The 19,234-nt window shown below is 41.4% G+C and overlaps 2 protein-coding genes across 7 annotated transcripts in view; one reads left to right on the forward strand and one right to left on the reverse strand.

Annotated features, from left to right (window-relative positions):
• MTFR2 (mitochondrial fission regulator 2) overlaps positions 1-16,592 on the forward strand; it is a 162,716-nt gene extending 146,124 nt beyond the window's left edge. Inside the window, exon 8 of the mRNA XM_032651589.1 lies at positions 16,565-16,592. Coding sequence (XP_032507480.1) covers positions 16,565-16,576 — 12 coding nt within the window. The 3' untranslated portion in view covers positions 16,577-16,592. The remainder of the gene's footprint in view (positions 1-16,564) is intronic.
• The window catches only part of PDE7B (phosphodiesterase 7B), a 337,812-nt gene that overhangs the window by 96,083 nt on the left and 222,495 nt on the right, over positions 1-19,234 (reverse strand). The gene's annotated exons all lie outside the window — the stretch shown is intronic.

Genomic DNA, 19,234 nt, shown 5'->3' on the forward strand with positions numbered 1-19,234 from the left:
AGCCAAGGACAGAGGCTTCAGAAGAAACCAGACATGTTGATACCTTGATCTTGGACTAACCTCTAGAACTGTGAGAAAACAAATTTCTGATATTTAAGACACTCAGTCTATGGTATTTTGCTAGGTAGAGAGGCTGCTTCTACTGTCAAAGAAGACTCATCGGAATTTGGGGGTTCAATGTCCCCAGCTTCATCAGGGCCTTCTCATATGTCTCCATTCCAATTTTCAGGGTCCCGTTCCTTCCCACTCAAGGCCCTCACTTTAATAGTAAACACCCTCCAATGTTGGAAATTCAATTTGTTTTGTAATTCAGCCATTAGCCGGATGAGATTCTGGGCTTGGCTTTCAGGAATCTCAGCTTTGCAGCTACAGGAAATGAGTCTCTTTCAAGGCAGACATAGAAGCTTTCAGGGTCATTTATACAGCACCTGAGCTGGAAATTTGAATCCCTGAAGTCATTCTTTTCTTTACCCACTTTGTCCAGCAACGTTAGGAGTAACCAGCCAATCTCATTATTCTTGTTAGTTTGACAAAAAATTTGAAGGGGTTACATACATGCGTACCCAGAAACTTGCCTCTTATACATGTTTCGCTAAGAGAATCTATTGTTGATATTTTGCATATCTCTATTGCCACATCACACTATGAACTCATCAGTGTTCCCTTTACTAATGGGAATAATTAGCATTCTTAAATCTAATCATATTAGACAGCCAATCCCAGACAGCCCAGACCAATTGAGAAAACCCATCCTTAAGATTCTGTTCCTCTCGAACCACTCTTGTTACCAAAATCTGTTATTAGTCAGGGTTTATTTCTCTGAAGAACCCTGACTAATACGTGTGAGATTTTTTGGATTCTTCCAATTATTGAGCTTCACTGTGAAGGTGAGATCATACAGAATTTCTCAAACACCTTTGTCCACAAAACATGTTTTTCAAGTATCTTCTAAGATGACTATTTTGAGGAAAATAATTGGGTATATACTGTTCTACATGGAGCGTGTGTGTGTGCGTGTGTGTGTGTGTGTGTGTAATACTTAGGTCAAAATCTCAGCACTGGAAGGAGCTTAGAGGTCCCCTGGTGCCCTTCTCTGGTACCATCACTCTTTGCATTCTTGTCCTGTATGACTAAGTCTACACATCTGGTTCTAACTGCTTTTTTGGGGTACAGACCAACTGGATATTTATTCATTTATTCCTCAAATTGTTTTGAGTGCCTACTATGTGCCAGGCCCTATTCTAGACTCTGAGAATATGGCAGTGAAGAGAACAGACAACATGCCTGCTCAGGTTCCAGTGGAGGCAAGACAGATAATAGACAAAATTAACAAATACATTGCTGATGGGACCTGATGTAAGTGCTCTGGGGTGAATAAAGCAGGGAAGGCGTGAGGGAGTTCTGGGTGGGCCGGGTGGGAGGTGGGACTGAGGTTTAAATAGAGGAGGGTGTGGGAGGGCTGCTCGGAGGTGCCTTGGAGCAAAGACCTGAATGAAATGTGAGAGGAGCCATGGGGCCATCTGGGAGGAGCATTTCAGGCTCAGGGAAGAGCAAGTACAAGCCTGATATGTTCTAGAAATAGCAAGGAGGCCAGCATGCTGGAGCAGAGAGAGTGTGGGGAGGAGATAAGGGCAGAGAGATGACAAGTGGGGAGGGGTGGGCAAGGAGGGGAGTCAGAAATATCAGTAGCTTAGAGACTCAGAGAGAAACGGAGACACAAGAAGGTTTTGAATAGAGAGTGACATGATCTGACTAATGTTTTTAAAGGATGGCCCTGGCAGCTCTGTTGCTGATCTCGGGTGGCCTCTGTCTGCAGTGGCTTGAAGCAGGATTTCGGTTCCCGGCCAGAGGCCAGACATTGAAGTCAGGCCGTAGCAGTGAGAGCGCTGAATCTTAGCCACTAGACTATGATGGCCAGTGGCCAGTGACAAGGCCCTGGCCCATCAGCTTTGTAGAAATAAATTTCCACAAAGAGACGGAAAGAAGTGAATCAAGTAAAGTGTTTATTAGGAGGAATAAAAGGGTATGTGTGGACAGACACACGGGCGGACTCAGAGAAGGAGTCACTTGTGGTAGTTTGAATCACTTATATGGGGCCATTTCTTGCGGTTTCCTTTGGCCAGTCATCTTTCTTTGCCTGGTTCTGAGTCCGTATTTGGTTTATCTCAGGGTCCTCCTATGTTGGTGTGCGCATCTCTTAGCCAAGATGGATTTTAGCGAAGAGGGCTTCGGGTAGGTTGACATCACTCCCTTTTTGATCTCCAAGGAGCCCTTCTGTGCGTGTGTAGTCGGGAAGGTCTCCTTGAGCTTGAGAATGAGAAATATGTGGTCTCTATCTCTTACCTGGGCGGGGCTCAGCTCTTCTCTCCCTCCTGCTATTTTGGAATATCTGTCCACAGGGGACAAACTCCAGCTGCTCAGCCAGGGGCCCATCTATCTCCTGCCTCATTGGGAATAGACCGTTGGGGAGTTCATACATTTAGTAGATTCCCAAACAAATGTGGTATCTTTTCCTATAACCCAGGTGCTGTCTCGTGTCCTAGTTATGACAAGTCCAGTCAGCCACCAAGGCCTGTTACTGTGTGCCGCTCCCCAACCCCCAGAGTTGGTCTTACCACTTAGCAGGGTAGGCGCTCTAGTAAAGCCTCTATATGCAGGGCCCTCTCTAGGAAAGGGGCCTAAGGCCCAATCAACATTCTTCTGGCATCGTGGAAAAGGCAGGAAATTGGTCAAGTCACATGATCATGTGGCTACTTCATTCATACAAGTTCCCATCAAACTTATAAGTATGTAGGATACAAATACATCTATTTAAGGGAGAGGTGTATTTTAGAATATTTTATTACCTGTAAAATTAATTAAACTGGTCCTAGCAGAATATATACTTGGAAGAAAGACCTTGCAGCATACTGACTTGGAATAAGAACTATTTAAGAAGCAGATAAAATATAAAACTCAAGAAACACTGGCTCCTCTAGAAACGGTCCCTGAAACCTGCCCTTCTGTGCCTGGACTTTACTTACGATAGGGTTGATTGGAACATACATTAATTCGCCCACTCAGGACTCTGCTCCCTTGCTTGCTTACACAGCCATCATAGTTACCCTTGGCGACTAAGCTCTCTTTATAAACAGAGATCGTTTGATTTTTTTTTTAACCAAATAATATTCAGACAGCTTTTGCCTTTTTTCTCGTTTTCTGACACTTTCCAACTCTCCATAATTCCACCAGGATTATTGACAGGAGTTTAGCAAATATATCTGCGAATAGTTGGGCTTATAATTCACTAGACCCAGAAACTTGAATTTTTGCAAAATGGCCCTTGTTTTTGTCTATTGGCCCTTTGTTTTTTTGCTTTCTTGGGCTTCCATTCCAACCCTCTACACTGACCCTGTTTAAAACAAAGCTATACCTTTTCTACTTTGAACTCATTCTTTTGGACAAAAAGAAAGAAAACCATAGGCTGGTTCTTTTCCATCCTTGTTCTTTAAAAAGCATTTTAAGAACTTCTTTAAAAAATCCTTTCTCATTGGTTTGCATCATGCATTTGTGTTTGCCTTTGGTTACATGAATCTTCCTCTGTCTTTTGTGCATGTTATTAATAGTTTAAAAAATATTTGAACTCATCAGAGAACTTTTTATACACCTTCATTGACTTCTTCAGGTAAATCTCTCTATTCTTGCTTACTGAGATACCTTGTGATCTCGATATAATGTGATTTCTACGTTTCTTTCCTACAAGCCCAGAAGTCCGAGAATACATCTTAGCTATCACTGGGAAAATTATGCCTGAATTAAATGAATACATACACATTCTAATAAGTTTGTATTTTAGATTTTTCTGTCCTTATCAAGTCTTACAGCCTTTTAGAATCTATTTTGATGGCAATATACATTTCCCTTTATGAAATTAAAGGCTAACAATGTCCCGAATTCCTTTCACTACGTCGTTTTCCTCTTGTGATAATTAAACCCAGAGAAACAGTTCTTCATGTCCAAACCCAATTATGTGATTTTAATCTGTTTGAATTTGAGAACTGGAACTGAAAAACAGATCCAAATATATGAACTCATTCTTTTGGAGATGATAAATGAATAAACAGTAATATTTGTTTTCAATCAATGTTCACTGACTACCAATTATTAATCTGTTGTACTCGTGTATTATTATATTAGGAATTTGTGAGCAATATAATATAATGTTCCCCTCAAGTGATATTGGGGGACAAGTCTTTTAGTATTAATTGCTTACTTTTTCATATCTGATATGCTGCTGCTTATGGCTTTACTCTTAGTATGATTGTAACTGATGGATGGATTTTGGCACAGTATGTAATTCCTTCCGCACTGAGTGAAACTTGGTGCTCTGTATTGCTTCTCCCTTTAGACACTCGAGATTCTACCATCTGTATTTCTCCAGGACTTCCCTGCTTTTTCACTTCATATCATACATAGAACGTAACATTTGATTCCCACTGGGTTGAATGTATCTGGTTGCTCAAGTTGAGAGCCTTCAGAACTGGGATCTTGGCTGCCCCAGGCTTGCCTGGATACCCCAGGGACTGAGGGTGATCAACATCTCAGCACACTGGAAACCCATTCACAGCACATTGGTTGGGGAACACTGATCTGTACAACTAAGATGAAGCTACCTGGATACAGCCCTCAGAATAGCTTATCATATGTTTGATTTATTAGAATATATACTTCTTGAGGTCAACAGACTTCACAGAATCATAGGATCAGTCTTCAGAAAACTATTCATCAGCAGGGGTTGGGCAGGGTGGGGTGAGGGTCATGGAAGATTGGAGTAGAAGGAGTGGACTGTCATTGAAAGCAAATGTTTTATTTCTCTGAACTGACATGGCAGTGACCTGGAAAAAGATAAGCTCTTGCCTACCTTTAATTTTCTAGTCATATGATTCAGTAGGCTACTTAAAATTATTTTTCCCATTATACTTTCAAACTGGTCAGAATTTTCCCTCTGCATCCCAGGATGGGAACAAAAAAGAAATTAGACTAACATTCTACTCTGTTTCACAACCATCAAAGATCAGTTGTTTTCAATCACATCTTCTGATTTAATTGGTCTGGGGTGAGTCTGGGCATAGGTATTTTTACAAAGCTTCCCCAGTGACTCCAATGGGAAGACATGGGTAGGAACTACTGATGGGTATCCCATTTTGTAGCTGAGCACATATGTGAAAGGACACATCCCAAAGCACAATCATCCAGCAAAATAGAGATGAGACATGAGGTAAAAGCAAATAGTACAGGAAGCAAATATTTATATTAAGCATCATCTTTGGGCATTTCTGAGTTGTGTCTCGTGGGATTTGGGCACCTTAGTTGGGGAAATGGATTGTCACTGCTCTGGTGAGCTAGGAGAGGTTTTGTGGAACAAATCAACTTAAAGAACATTTTGAAAGAAAAAGGTAGTGAAAATTTGGGGTATGAATTCAGAGACCAGGAAAAAGAAGGGCCAGAGCAGCAAATGGAGAAATAGATGGAGGAGTGGTTTGCTTAGTGAAAGAGAATTTGCAGTAGAGAAATGGGAGATAAAGACTCTTGGCCTTCCAACGAGGAGCTCAGTCACTGAGCAAAAACTAGGGTGCTCCACAGGTGGCCTGGTTCAGATTTAGAAGGGTAACTGGCACATTTTTTCTTGGATTGGGCAATCAGAGCTGAGGAAGGACTTTATCAACAATAATCTGTACTCACACTCAAAGAAAAACTACATCAAAAATAATACAGAATACTACCATGGAAAATGTTTACTGACAAGATTAAGAGTGCAATAAGGTACAGGTACATTTCATATTATATAGTATAAGGAAGTTACAATTCAAGTTCTGAAGAAAAATACAGGTAACGATCCAAAGCCTAACTTTGGATTCACAGCATCTGTGAAGCCATCTCATATCTCTATAATCCCTCCAACGAGAAGCACAAATTCTCCAAATTCCTAAACAAAGAACTTTAGCAACGACTTATTACCAGCTTTATTGAGGATTTACTTTTGGATCTTTTCTAGAGTTTTCAGTGTCACTTTTTTCTCTAAACCTTAATGCTCCACACATGTTTGGGCGTTCTCGTAGCTAAGTGAATGGCCCCATGCTCCCCTGTCAATGGAAGGATATTATTCCTGAGGGTACAAAATGGACAGTCATTTCTGGGTTTTCAAGGTTAGCGCTGATAGAGCACTCTTTGGATTAGTTTAAAAACCTCATTTGGTGTCTTGCGGTTATCTCAGAGGGTCTACACAATCACTAGCCATCACTGTGTGTATCACTAAGACAGACAGTTCAGAAAGATGCACAGTTCCAGGGGGATTATATGCCTGTGACTGGGCAGAATATTCGTAACTCCAAATAGCTAAAAGTGCCTTCTGAGCACTAGAAATAGAAAATAAGGAAGAGAGAAAAAGACACACAAAGAAGGAAATGTTTAGAACGTTAAGTCCCCGAGGGTGAGAGTTCTGCCTAAATGTGACAAATATATGTCATAAATTTAAAATGTTCAATAAATATTATGTTATTTTATTTTATTCAAATGCATTTTTTTCCACTTGGGAATATGTCCTATATAAAGATGCATAAAATGTTCACTTTGGCAAACCCATTTCCATTCATTTCTTGTTTTTCGGCATTCGGAAAATCTACAACGGTGTCAATATAATATTCTGATTTTGTTTTTCAACTTCCCCATTCATTTACTTGGCTTTATACAAAAATAATATTCAAAAGATGGCCCCAAAGAAAATATGCTGGGTACCAGGGTCATCAAATGAACAACTGCATCTTTCTCTGAGAAGGGAGCCGGGGAAATGGACCAAATTGCAGGAGGTAGAAGCGCATGTTTGTAGTCTTCTCTTTTCTCCATTTTTAATAGCACGGAACCATTTATTTATTGACTGCTTGAAATAAATTCAAATAGAAGAACTTTGTAAATGCTGCAGTCTCTGCTAAGACCTACCTGGTGCCAATCTTTTTTGTTATTTATGAGAGGGCTTCAGAGAGCTTGAATGTCTACTCTTTTCATCCAAGAGCTCGTGTTGTTGTCAGCTAAAGCACTTTTGTCTGGAAAAGATGCTGGACGATAATTCACAGGCTCACAATTCTCCTAGGACTGAATTGGGACCCCATCGAGCCTTACACTTAAGTGGGTTCTCTGAAGAGTATTTCACTGTTTCTAAGCAAGCAAGAGTATTTCACAGCTTCCTCTGTTTTGTTCCCTGTGGGTAGGTGAGAAAAGAGGGCAGGCTGTGGGGTCAGGGTCCTGACAGGGAAGATTCCATCCCTGGAGTTCTTATGGCTCCTTTCATTTACTTGGCTTTTCTTTCTCCAATTTTTAAATTACCTTAGATTTTTAAATAATGGCTTTGTTAAGATACAATTTACATACCACACAATTCACCCATTTAAAGTGTACAATTCAATAGTTTTTAGTACATTCACAGATATGTGCAACCATCATGACAGGGGATGTTCAACTTTAGAACATTTTCATCACCTCAAAAAGAAACCCCGTACCCTTCAGTTATTACCCCCGTAGTCCTCTATCCCCGCCCTCCTTGGCCTCGAGCAGCCACTCATCTACTTCTGTCTCCACAGATTTCCCTGTTCTGGACATTTCATATAAATGGAATCATATAATATGTGGTCTTTTGTTCACCTGGCTTTTTTTTTTTTTTTTAAAGAAATTTCATCTTTTTTTTTTTTTAAGAAGATGTTGAGGGTAGGGGTTTATTAATTAATTTTTGCTGTGTAGGGTCTTTGTTTCTGTGCGAGGGCTTTCTCTAGTTGTGGCAAGCGGGGGCCACTCTTGATCGCAGTGCGCGGGCCTCTCACTGTCGCGGCCTCTCTTGTTGCGGAGCACAGGCTCCAGAAGCACAGGCTCAGTAGTTGTGGCTCACGGGCCTAGTTGCTCCGCGACATGTGGGATCCTCCCAGACCAGGGCTCGAACCCATGTCCCCTGCATTGGCAGGCAGATTCTCAACCACTGCGCCACCAGGGAAGCCCCTGTTCACTTGGCTTTTAATCCCATTTTGTCTTATGACATTTGTAGTCATGTTGTCTTGCATTATTGTGCTTTGAAAACTTTCAGTGTGTCCCTGCCTTTTTGCCTCACGTAGCTTATGGTCTCCCTGAGCGAGGGCCACCTGGCAGAGACGGCACACCTTCAATCAGTGTTTGTGAAATTTTGAACCAGCTTCTCTTGTTTCCCCTCCTAATACACAAAGAGCAGTTCTCTGCAATCTCTCTCTAAAGAAGGTCGTCCCGCTTCACTCCCGCATCATGAAGCAGTCTCTTCTCCCTCCAGCACGATGAGACTTCATAACACCTATAGTACATGTACAGTACGTGTGACAACATGCTAAAAACCCAGGTCTTCATCTCCTGTCCTAAGCTTTCACTACACCTATCTCCGTCTGCTCCCATCTCTATTCTGTCCAATTTTCAGGAGTGTTCCTTAGCAGCCTACTTGCTTGGTTTGAAGCTAGCCTGGTAAAAGAAATCAGAATAACACTGAACTTCAAGTTGTGTGGATACTGGTATGCTGGCAATAGGCTGGATTACTCCACAGGAATGCTACTGATGGTCTACTCTTCCTTATGTGATTCAGAGAAAAGACTTCCTCCCACCGGGAGTGACTTGTTGAAACCGTGGAAAGTATGATCGTTTTACTTATTTATTTATTTGATTTTCTGAGATAGTTCTAAGAGCAAAAGATTTACCAATTTCAGTTGCAGAACATAACTCCGCTTGCTGCACATCCACACTGCACGACAATCTAAACAGGCCTGAGAACAAATTGCCCTCAGACTAGGAGTACGCATATGTATATATTTCTCAAAGGGACATATGCATGTATGAGCATTCTTTTTTACCGCCCTTTTGGAGAAGACTCTGCTATTTAATTAGGAAGCTTTGCATGCCTTAGACATATTGGAAAGGAGGGACACGCGGTTATTACTTTCTAATTGTTTGTCTAAGTTAATGCTTCGGATCTCAAAGAACTGCTTACGTAGAGCCAAAGTGAAAGTTAACTAGGCCTCATTTTTACAGAATTGACTTAAATTCCAAGCCTGAATAAAATTTGGGGAAAATATCTTTTGCTCTTCCTACTTTGTGGTAAACAAACTTAAAGGAAAATGTACTTTGTCCTCTCTGCTTGGAGGTAAAAAAGATGTTTCTTAGGGAAATTTCGAAGCACTGCTTTTTGTTAGCCAAAATTTCTGGTTCCCAGCTAGCGAGCTTGAGAAAATGGATTGACCCATATGGGCTGGTGCATTAGTCACCCTTTGAAGTTCGCTTGTGTTTGTTTATATCTGCACCCTTCATCAACCAAAGATGCCAGCCAGGCTATAATCAATATTTAAACCATAATATTATTTGTTATAACAATGTAAAATGAAAGAGAAAGATGTTTCCCTCTTCAGTATCCTCTCTTTCTCCTTCCAACCTGTGAAGGGAGAATGCGTGATTAAAGAAGGGAAAGGACATAAGTAACTGCTATAATTTTGACACACAGAAACGATAGGGCCCCTTTCTAGTTGGCATGGGAAGGCGCTCCTTCCCCCAGAACTTGGCCCAGCCTTCCTGCAGCTTGGATGGTGATTGGCGCATTCCCTTGCCAATGGGAATAACAGCTGGCTTCTCAATATTCTCCTAAAGCAGCTGCCGCATCCACCTTGGCGCTGGTTGCACACAGCTTTAGCCGCTGACGTTCTCAAGCTGTTGCTAAGTGTCTCTAATAACAGTACTTTCCATTTTACGCTTTTTCTTCTGAGCAAAATACATGCATCTTCAACCCTTAGTCAAAGGGGATGCAATGAAAAATAACCCTAGGGTGAAAGGCACGCTCAGAGTCAGGTCAGTGTCAAGCTTTCTGTAAATTACTGTGGTCGGGAAAAGAGAAATTGGATTTCTATACTTACGAATATTGTGATACGTGCCTTTTGGAAAAGTTTCAACTTGAGGCCGAAGTGGAATAAAAGAAGAGTGAAGGAGAAAAGCAGAAGTGTATGGGAATATTTAAGAGTCATTAAGAAATGAATTAGAATACTGAAAGTGTAAGTTGCATGTAGACAGGGAAAGGAATACTAGCATAGGAGGAGATGCAAGACAGGTCCAGACTACGCAGAGTGGTGCAGAGTACTAGAATATTCTCCAAGTGCAGGAGTTATAACTCCAGTTACCCAGATACACAATCCAAACAGAGAAAATACGATAATTGCAAAAGGTCTCTTCTGACCCAGACACATCTTGATGGGGCCTATCGGGAAGTGCTGCAAAAGAACTGTCTGTTGGACAATAATTAAAAATACCCATGTAAGAAAGAGAGCAATCACAGCCTAGCAGGGGATTGCAAAACTTGGCCGATAAAGCAACACCATAAAGGTATCTGGGGTAAACATTCTGTGGATAATACTCCAAAAATCTTACAAAGCTCAGAGTTTCATAATCACCAGCAGGTGACACGAATTCTGTGGACGCTGGAGCTCAGGCAGACTCTGTCATCTCTGCCCAGTGAGGTAGAGTACAGTGAAACCAGGGATTAAAGTGGGCAAAGACACGCAGTAAATACAACACCTAACATTCACTTCCCAGTATTACATGGGGAGCTGTTCTGGGAAAAGGGTGAGAGCTTCATAAATTCATTTTACTTTTCAATATTGACTTTTCTTTCCACCACTTTGCCTCAGTTCTTTGCCTTTAGCCCTGCATCCCCTGGATAACCAGCGGCCTCCTGATGAAAGTCAAGATTTCCAGATCTGCCTGGGGATGTTAATTGAGTCCAGCAGCCAAAAGTCAGCCTGGCAGGGAGCTGTTTATCTGAACACCCAGCCGCCCCATGCATCACAGAAACAAGACCAACTGGGCTACCAGCTTAGAAGTTTCTGTCTTTGCTTTTCACAAATCCCCATAAATTTCAAAACAGACTAGTACCAGGACAGCACTTTTGGCATAAGAATGCAAAGTCAAGACACAAAAAAGAATTTCCTGACTTATTCTCTATGTGTAGTTTCTATGAAAAGAAAAATTCCTTTTTTTTTTTTTTTTTCCTCCTGCTTCTGAGAAGTGAATGGAGTGGCAGGAAAGAGTGGTAGAATTTTTCTTTTCCTGTTTCAGAGTTGGGAAGCGAAGTCAGACTGTGACATAAAAGGCTCACCAACAAAAAGGTCCTATATCTTTGGTGCCTCAGTTACTGCTTTAAGACCCTATGAAACGTGTCTCAATACAATAGTGCACTTTTGAAAAGATTTGTCGTCAGGCTTAACTGGGGTGGGACAAATGCCGGAACGATCATCTCCAGGATGTGCCCTGCCCAGTCCACCTGGCTTTCCTGCAAATGCTAGAACTAAGCCATAGTGACCGGCCATCAGCCGGCCTGGAGCTGAGACCCGGAAGGTAAAGGAGGGTGGAGAGAAAGGGAGGTGGTGACGGGTGTTTTGGAGAGAAGAGGAGGGCATGGAGAACTTGTGGAGTGTTTCTTCCACTCCTTGAAATGAAATGAAATTAGTGTCTCCTTGCCCCCAGATTATATGGAACCAGTATTATTCCTAGGCTTTGATTTACTAAAGCATAACAAAAAATTCTCCCTAAAGGGAGAACATAAATACTTGTACATTTTAGATGCCCTGGCCTGCAAAAAGATTCCCTAAACCAGCTGAAATACGATAGATTTCACAGTTTTGAGGCAGTGTCTGGCACTTGCTTTTTACCCCTAATACTTATACAACACTTTATACTTACAAAATGTTTCACAACCACCTATATCAGCTAAGCCATAATTAACCATTCTGACAGAGACCACTGTTGTTTATCTTAAATCTCAGAAACATGAAATTGCCCCCAACTATGAGGTAATTAATCATTGAGGCAATAGTGTTGATCTTTCAGGCTGTGAAATTTCTCTTTCTTGTTCTTTCCTTCCCTTCTTGGAGATCTTATCTCTAGAGTTCAAGCTGAAGGTACATTTCTGGTACAGTTCTCTTGATATTTCATATGTAAGTGCATTTCAATCCATATTAAGTAATTTCCTATGGTATTAATTGATTTGAGATAGCATAGATTTGGCCAGTAAAAGCTTCTGTGTCAGGAAGACCACTCAACTTCACTGAGGTTGATTTTTTTTTTTTTTTTTTTTTTTTTGCGGTACGCGGGCCTCTCACTGTTGTGGCCTCTCCCGTTGCGGAGCATAGGCTCCGGACGCGCAGGCTCAGCGACCATGGCTCACGGGCCCAGCCGCTCCACGGCATGTGGGATCTTCCCGGACCGGGGAACGAACCCGTGTCCCCTGCATCGGCAGGCGGACTCTCAACCACTGCGCCACCAGGGAAGCCCTCATCTAACTTTTAATGAACTGGGATATTTGGGTTTGACACTCTTTCTCAGAAGGTTGTGAGGCTTCACGACTTTATATGAATAAATAACTTTAAAATTTTATGGATCGAAGTGACTTCCTAGAGACTCTATAAAATGTCCCAATGTCCCAGTCAGTACTATTGAAGGAGAAATATTTTAATGTTTAATTTTTAAGTCACACAAAATTGTACATAGAAAAGTCCTTCACATTAAGAACTATGATTTGAGGTGTGATTCAGATTCTCACACCAGGTTTCCAGTAAGCAAGTTTTTATGAGCACAGGCAAACAATTTAAATTCACCAACTCTATTTTCAGAAACCGTTTGATATTTGGGAGATGTGTCTCCTGCGTCTGATTCAGAGTTTATGGCTGTCTGAAAACCACATAGAGCAGGGGAGCTGAGGAAGGGAGAGAAAGACAGAGGAGGAGGGCAAGAAGGGAGAAAGGAGGAGGAGAAGGACATGAGGAGGCTCCAAAGAAAATGGTTAGTGAAGGAGAGCCAATCATAATCCAGCTCTTCCAAGCCAACCAAAGCATCTGGTTTCTTTAATTCAGTACACTTCATACTAAAAGGCCGGCTTGTTTACACTGTATATTTTGAGTTATTTAAACACTCTCTTCCAAACCATGGGTTTGCAACTTCAGGGGAGGCTTTTCAAATGTGGCTGAAAAGTATCCCCACATCAATATCACATGGCATGAACGATATGGAAAATAAGAGAAAAGTTATAGACATTTTAATAGTCGTTAGCATGCCATTTCAGACTATTTTTATTATCATTTTCTGAGAGGACTCAAAACGTCCCCAAGTCAGCCTCTATACCATGCAAATGAAGCCCTGTTCTCTATACAGGTGGGCACAAATGCAAGTGGGCACGTGCACGCCCTCAGATGTATGGGGTATCTATCCATAGGCTACCCTAGCCTGTGTTCCAGAAATACTATTTACATTTTAACCAAAACATGAACCGAAAATACACAAAGGTATCAAATCCAAGAAGAACCTATTTGGAACCCTCTGGAAGGACTGTTTGGGGTTCAGTCCTCAATCCTCTCACTGTTTGTTCACAGACCCTCTCTCAGTGAACTCCTCATTGACAGGGCTTCAGTTTTTCACTTCTAAGTAGGGGTGACCCAGCAGGACCCTCCAAGCCACTGTTCTTACCCAAACTCTAGTCCTAGATTTCCAACGATTTCCAAACACTTCCACTTCATTGCCCCACTATCACCAAGATGTCCAAGACAGAACTCAGCATTGTACCTACACCAATCCTTCCTCGATCTTTATATTTATGTAACTGATGCCATCCTTCTCCTGGTCAAAAGAGCTGGAAACCTGAGAGTCCATTTCAACTACCTTGTCTCATCCCATATAGCCCCCATGTCAAAGAAGCCAAGCCTTTTACCATTTTCTTTATAATATTCTTTAAATTTGTCCCTTCTTTCCACTCCCATTGCTCTCTCTTCACTTGATACCCAAATTACTCGATAATTTCTTGCTTGATTTTCCTGTATGACAGACTGAAAGATATATACCTGAAAGGCAAAGACCAGAAAAACTTCTGAATATCACGAGTAAACGGAAGGAGCTTAACTCTGCCTAGAAGCGATCCACAATTCGAAACCACTCACAAGAAAACAAATTCATAGTGAGGCATCTGGCAAGCCATTACGTTCACAGTGTACCGTGAGACAGGTTCTTACCCATTTATCTTTTTTGTGGTCTAGGCCAACTGCATGACTGGACCTGAGCTGATCACTGCAGCCCTTCCAGTGTCTGGCAATATTTGGCAAACCTTGCCACTTTCTCCAGGTTTACTGATCTTTGACTTTTAAACTCAGGTAGGATAGAAGTTCAGACAGAGGAACGTTTGCTGCCATTTCTCAAGTCTCTCCAGCTGGGACTGTTTGATCTCATCAAGAGCCGTAACTGCAGCAACTTACAGACCAATAGCGACAGCAGTGCCCAAGGGGGAATACGGCTGATAAACAGGAGATGAGAGCTGGGTGGTGAGGGGATAGCCATAAACACTTAAGTCCTCAGTGTGACAACTTTGTGGCCTATGTAATTCCCATTGACGTCAATTCCATGTTATGGATATGGAATTGTTTAGGACCACAGGAAGAAAACCTTACATTGCTTCACGGATCAGAGTTACTCTCACTCAATCAAAGCTCAGAGTGTGGTCCTTAGACCAGCAATATTGGTAGCGACTATAAAGTTGCTAGGAATGCACATTCACGGACCCTACACAGACTGACCTCCTGAATCATAATCTCTGGGATTAAGGCCCAGGAAATTAGTTTAACAAACTCTCCACCTGATTCTTATTCATGCTATAGTTTGAGAACCACTGTGCCAATGTATGATGATAATAACTAGATAATAGCAAACAATCAAATAACTACGCAAATAAAAATGAGATAAAGAACGATTTGAATAAAGGGTCTATTTTCTCTTGTACTTACAATTCTTAGCACAGAATAAATTTCAGTAAACGTTGTTGACTAAATGACTGAGAGGGTCTTATATAGGTTGACGCCAAAATTAAAAATATTGCACATAGCAAATGATGTCTTAGATTTCTCTGTTTTGAGAGTCACTGAAGTCTAGAAAACAGAACACTAATCTGAGAGGCAAGCCTTTCAAGGATAATGAGAATCAGTTGTGATGTTCATAGAACATCCAAAATGTGCCCTTCTTCTGTTTCTTGCCTTAAGAATGTGTCAATATTTCATATTTCAGATGCCAGTGTAGATGTTCTGATAATAGCCACCCCTCCCTCAAAGCAACTCTTAAAAGACTAGTTTATTTTATAATCACTCAGTTATCCTTGAAACTATTCTAGTTCCCTTCCATTTGCCCAACGGGTTATCAGATCCTGAAAATTTTACCTCCTAACGTTGAAATCGTATCACTGGGCACTTTCTAGACCTTCAATACCCCCTTAATTTAAGCATTAGTCTCTCGTTTGAGGCACTGCAGTCACAATCAGGATGGTGTCTCTCTCTCTCTCCTCATGTGTGTCCCCTTTCAGTCCAACCCCTACAAACACACCACATAAATCTCTCTGAAATTATGAGTCTCTCTTGTCATTGCCATGCTTAAAAGCCTTCAATGGCTTTATATCACTTCCAGAATGAAATACAGGGTCTCTCATCATCTGACCCTGTCTGACCTCCAGCCTTATTGGTTTATCGTACCAAGCTCACCACGTTATCTGCCCTTCTACAAACATTGTGCCATTCTCCTTTTTCACTGTGCTGGAACAGTCCTTCCCACCTTCACTGTTTGGCTAATTCTTAGCTATCCTTTAAGACTCAGTTCAAGCATTCCCTCCTGGAGGAAGCTTTCTTAGACCCCCTCCCCCTCCCCCATTTTTCAGTGGGTGCCTCTCCTCTGTGCAGTATTCCCTCTTAGCATTCATCACATCTTACTTCTCTTTTTCCTTAGAGCTTCTTAAGGATAGGAGCCATTTCTTATTAATGTTTGTAAAAATGACACGGCTCTCTCCCTGGTGCATAGCAACTGCTCAATAAATGTTTATTAAGCAAAGGAATGAACAAATTAATAAGTAAAGACAAGAGCCCTTCCAAAGACTGCTCCTTAGGATGCAGAGATGAGAAAGACCTCCATGTCACATGGGTATCACTGAACACAAATGGCTCATAAGCAGAGATAAGACAGTTCATATCAAATGAGAAATGACTCCAAGTCTTCCTACAGACCTCAAACTGGGCCATTTTGGGAACCTATAGAAATTGAAAATCGCTTTTCATGCTAATATTTTCTTCTCATATTTCCATACTCCTATTAGGACTGGGGGAAGACGTGTTGAAATGAAATCCCAAAGGCCATTTGGAGGAAGATAAAATTTAAGTGGAAGGAGGAAGGATAAGAAACCTTCTGTGAGAATGTTTGTTCTCACTGCCAAACTTTTAGTCTCCAGAGATTTAAGAAGGGAGCTTGTGTGAGACTGGAGAGCATGTAACTTTAGGTGCTTATTCAAGCTGAACATAAATTTTGAAAATTTGAAAGTTTATCTTCTCAAATTATTGGAACAAGCCTGTGTATTATGTTCCCGAGAGACACAGGGACCAAGAAGGGGGAGGGGTTATTTGCTCAGCCTGAGAACATGATACTGAACACATGTTTTTTTTCCCTTCTATTCTTTTCCTCATCGTTATAGCATAAGATCTAGAGGAACTTCAGATGGATAGTTGGTTTGGATCCAGTTCCCAGACCCTGCTGCTCATTAATTGTCCTTGTTTTATTTATATTCTGAAATTTGGAGTGATTTTCTCACGCTGAAGTAGGATGGGACCCAATCTACCAGGCAGCACCTGCCCTCAAGCTCTCATACTCATTCTGAGTGAACAAGAGCCATGATATCTCAATCAATGGAGCCGAGTGCTATGAAGAGCGTTATTCTGATCACGAGAACATCTGGAAGTCAGGATCTTTGAGAAATCACTGGAAATGGTGGGAAAGGCTTCCTCTTTGCCTTCTTTATCCAAATGGCTGGTTGCTGAGTTGTGACTTCTGGCTTCTACAGTGGGATTTAACCCTGCATTATGTTGACAAGAGTCAAAAGTCAGAGCCCTTGGAAAATTCAGGTGTTTCAATAAAACCTCAGCCCTTAAGTGGTCTGTGTCTGAGAAACATCTGGTTCCAACACAGTACTGTCCAATAGGATGTTCTGCAATGACGAAACTATTCAGTCTTGTCCTACAGTGTAGCCATATGTGGCCACTGAGCCCTCGAAGTGTGCTTAGTGTAACTCAGAAACTGAATTCTAAACTTTAGTGAATTTTCAATAATTTAAATTTAAGTAGTCACACATGGCTAGTGACTACTGTATTGGACAACGCAGTTTCAAGATATGGTATTAATGTGTAAAACAGATACCCTGAGCGTGCAAAAGGACGGTTTTTAAAAAGGAGAACACATCTTCTTTATCCATTCATCTGTCGATGGACAAGATATGGTACATATATACAATGGAATATTACTCAGCCATTAAAAAGAATGAAATAATGCCATTTGCAGCACCATGGATGGACCTGGAGATTATCATATTGAGTGAAATAAGCAGACAGAGAAAGACAAATATCACATGATATTGTTGATATGCGGAAGCTAAAAAAAATGCTACAAATGAACTTATTTATAAAACAGAAAGAGACTCACAGACTTAGAGAATGAACTTACGGTTACCAGCGTGGAAGGGTGTGGGGGAGGGATAGATTGGGAGTTTGGGATTGACATGTACACACTGCTATATTTAAAATAGATAACCAACAAGGACCTACCATAAAAAAACGTCAAAAAATAAAATGTGCAGGAGACTGAGAGAAGTACCCTCACCCCAGAAAAAAAATTAAAAAAAATAAAAAGGAGAAAAAAGCCAGGGTACTACCACGCTTGATGGAAGTTTATCTACCTGTTAAGAGTATAGAAGTCTCCCAGTTAGACAACAGTATGAAGGGCATGGCCCAATTTGTATAAAATTGCATGTGTGTTCATATAGAGATGTCTGGAAAGGTATTAACAAAATAGGTTTTCCTGGGTGATAGCATTTGGGCTATTTTTTACTTCGTACTTTTCTGTTTTTTAAAAAATATCTGCAATAAACATGTATAATTTTAAAAAAATTTAAGGCTGTTTTATAAGAATGTATAGTGTACATCTTTCAACTTTAGTCTAAAATGTATATGTACTTTTTAAACATAAATTCAGCTACCTCTTATGATATGATTTAAACTGACCAAAAGAAGGCTATTGGGCTTCCCTGGTGGCGCAGTGGTTGAGAGTCCACCTGCCGATGCAGGGAACATGGGTTCGTGCCCCGGTCCGGGAAGATCCCACATGCCGCTGAGCGGCTGGGCCCGTGAGCCATGGCCGCTGAGCCTGCGCGTCCGGAGCCTGTGCTCCGCAACGGGAGAGGCCACAACAGTGAGAGGCCCGCGTACCGCGAAAAAAAAAAAAAAGAAGGCTATTTAGGAGTTGGGGTAGGTTTTCGCACACAAAGTTGGGGTGTCCCTCTTGCTAATCAAAACACCAAAGAGATTCTTTTTCCTCTTGTCTCCTTCAGATACTAGCTTTTTTTTTTCAGGGTATTTAAAGTTTTTCACCATCATTGGAATTCTGGGATACCCTTGCAGTATCATCACTCATCTGGAGCTGGGATGCTCAGATACCCAAGACTACTCTAACATTGAGGTTTTTCAGGGAATCAGTTAGGTGTGGACTAAATAGGATCTTTCTGGGGTGGGTACAGGAGGCGTTAATGTCTGATCCTAAGAGTTGTCAGGTGGGCACTCGTCTCTTTTCCTTAAGTCAAAGGTGTTGTGAAGGATGAGTGGTCTTAGCTAAATGTTGGAAAGGCATTCTAAGAATACAATCTTCATCAGACACCTATCCAAAGACGAGTATAGCCTGTATTCAGCCCTCACTGGCATAGGGAGTTTTTTCCAGATGAGTTAGTCCTTTGAAGTCCTGCTAAGCCGTATATATCCTCTTTGTACCTAACTTACAGCTCTGCTCAGTATTCTTGCAGAAGAGGACCTATGCTAAAACATCAACCTCATGTGATCTTTCTTTCTTCGATTTATCACCTGGCTTCCTGAAGCACTCAGCTCACACGGAGCTCAGCACCAGGCTCACAGTCAACTGAACTGAACATTCCATCTAGTAGCTAACCTCAATTCACCCTGGGATGAGATTAGAATCACGCAGCCTGGCCAGGTTTGAATTAGCGATGCATGACGACATAGGATTTCAAATAATCATGGAAACCATTGTGCATGTGTGTGAGCCAGACTGGACCTTCAATGTTCATGTTCATGATCAAGGAACT

The sequence above is a fragment of the Phocoena sinus genome, chromosome 12, assembly GCF_008692025.1.
Source record: "Phocoena sinus isolate mPhoSin1 chromosome 12, mPhoSin1.pri, whole genome shotgun sequence".
NCBI lineage: Eukaryota > Metazoa > Chordata > Mammalia > Artiodactyla > Phocoenidae > Phocoena > Phocoena sinus.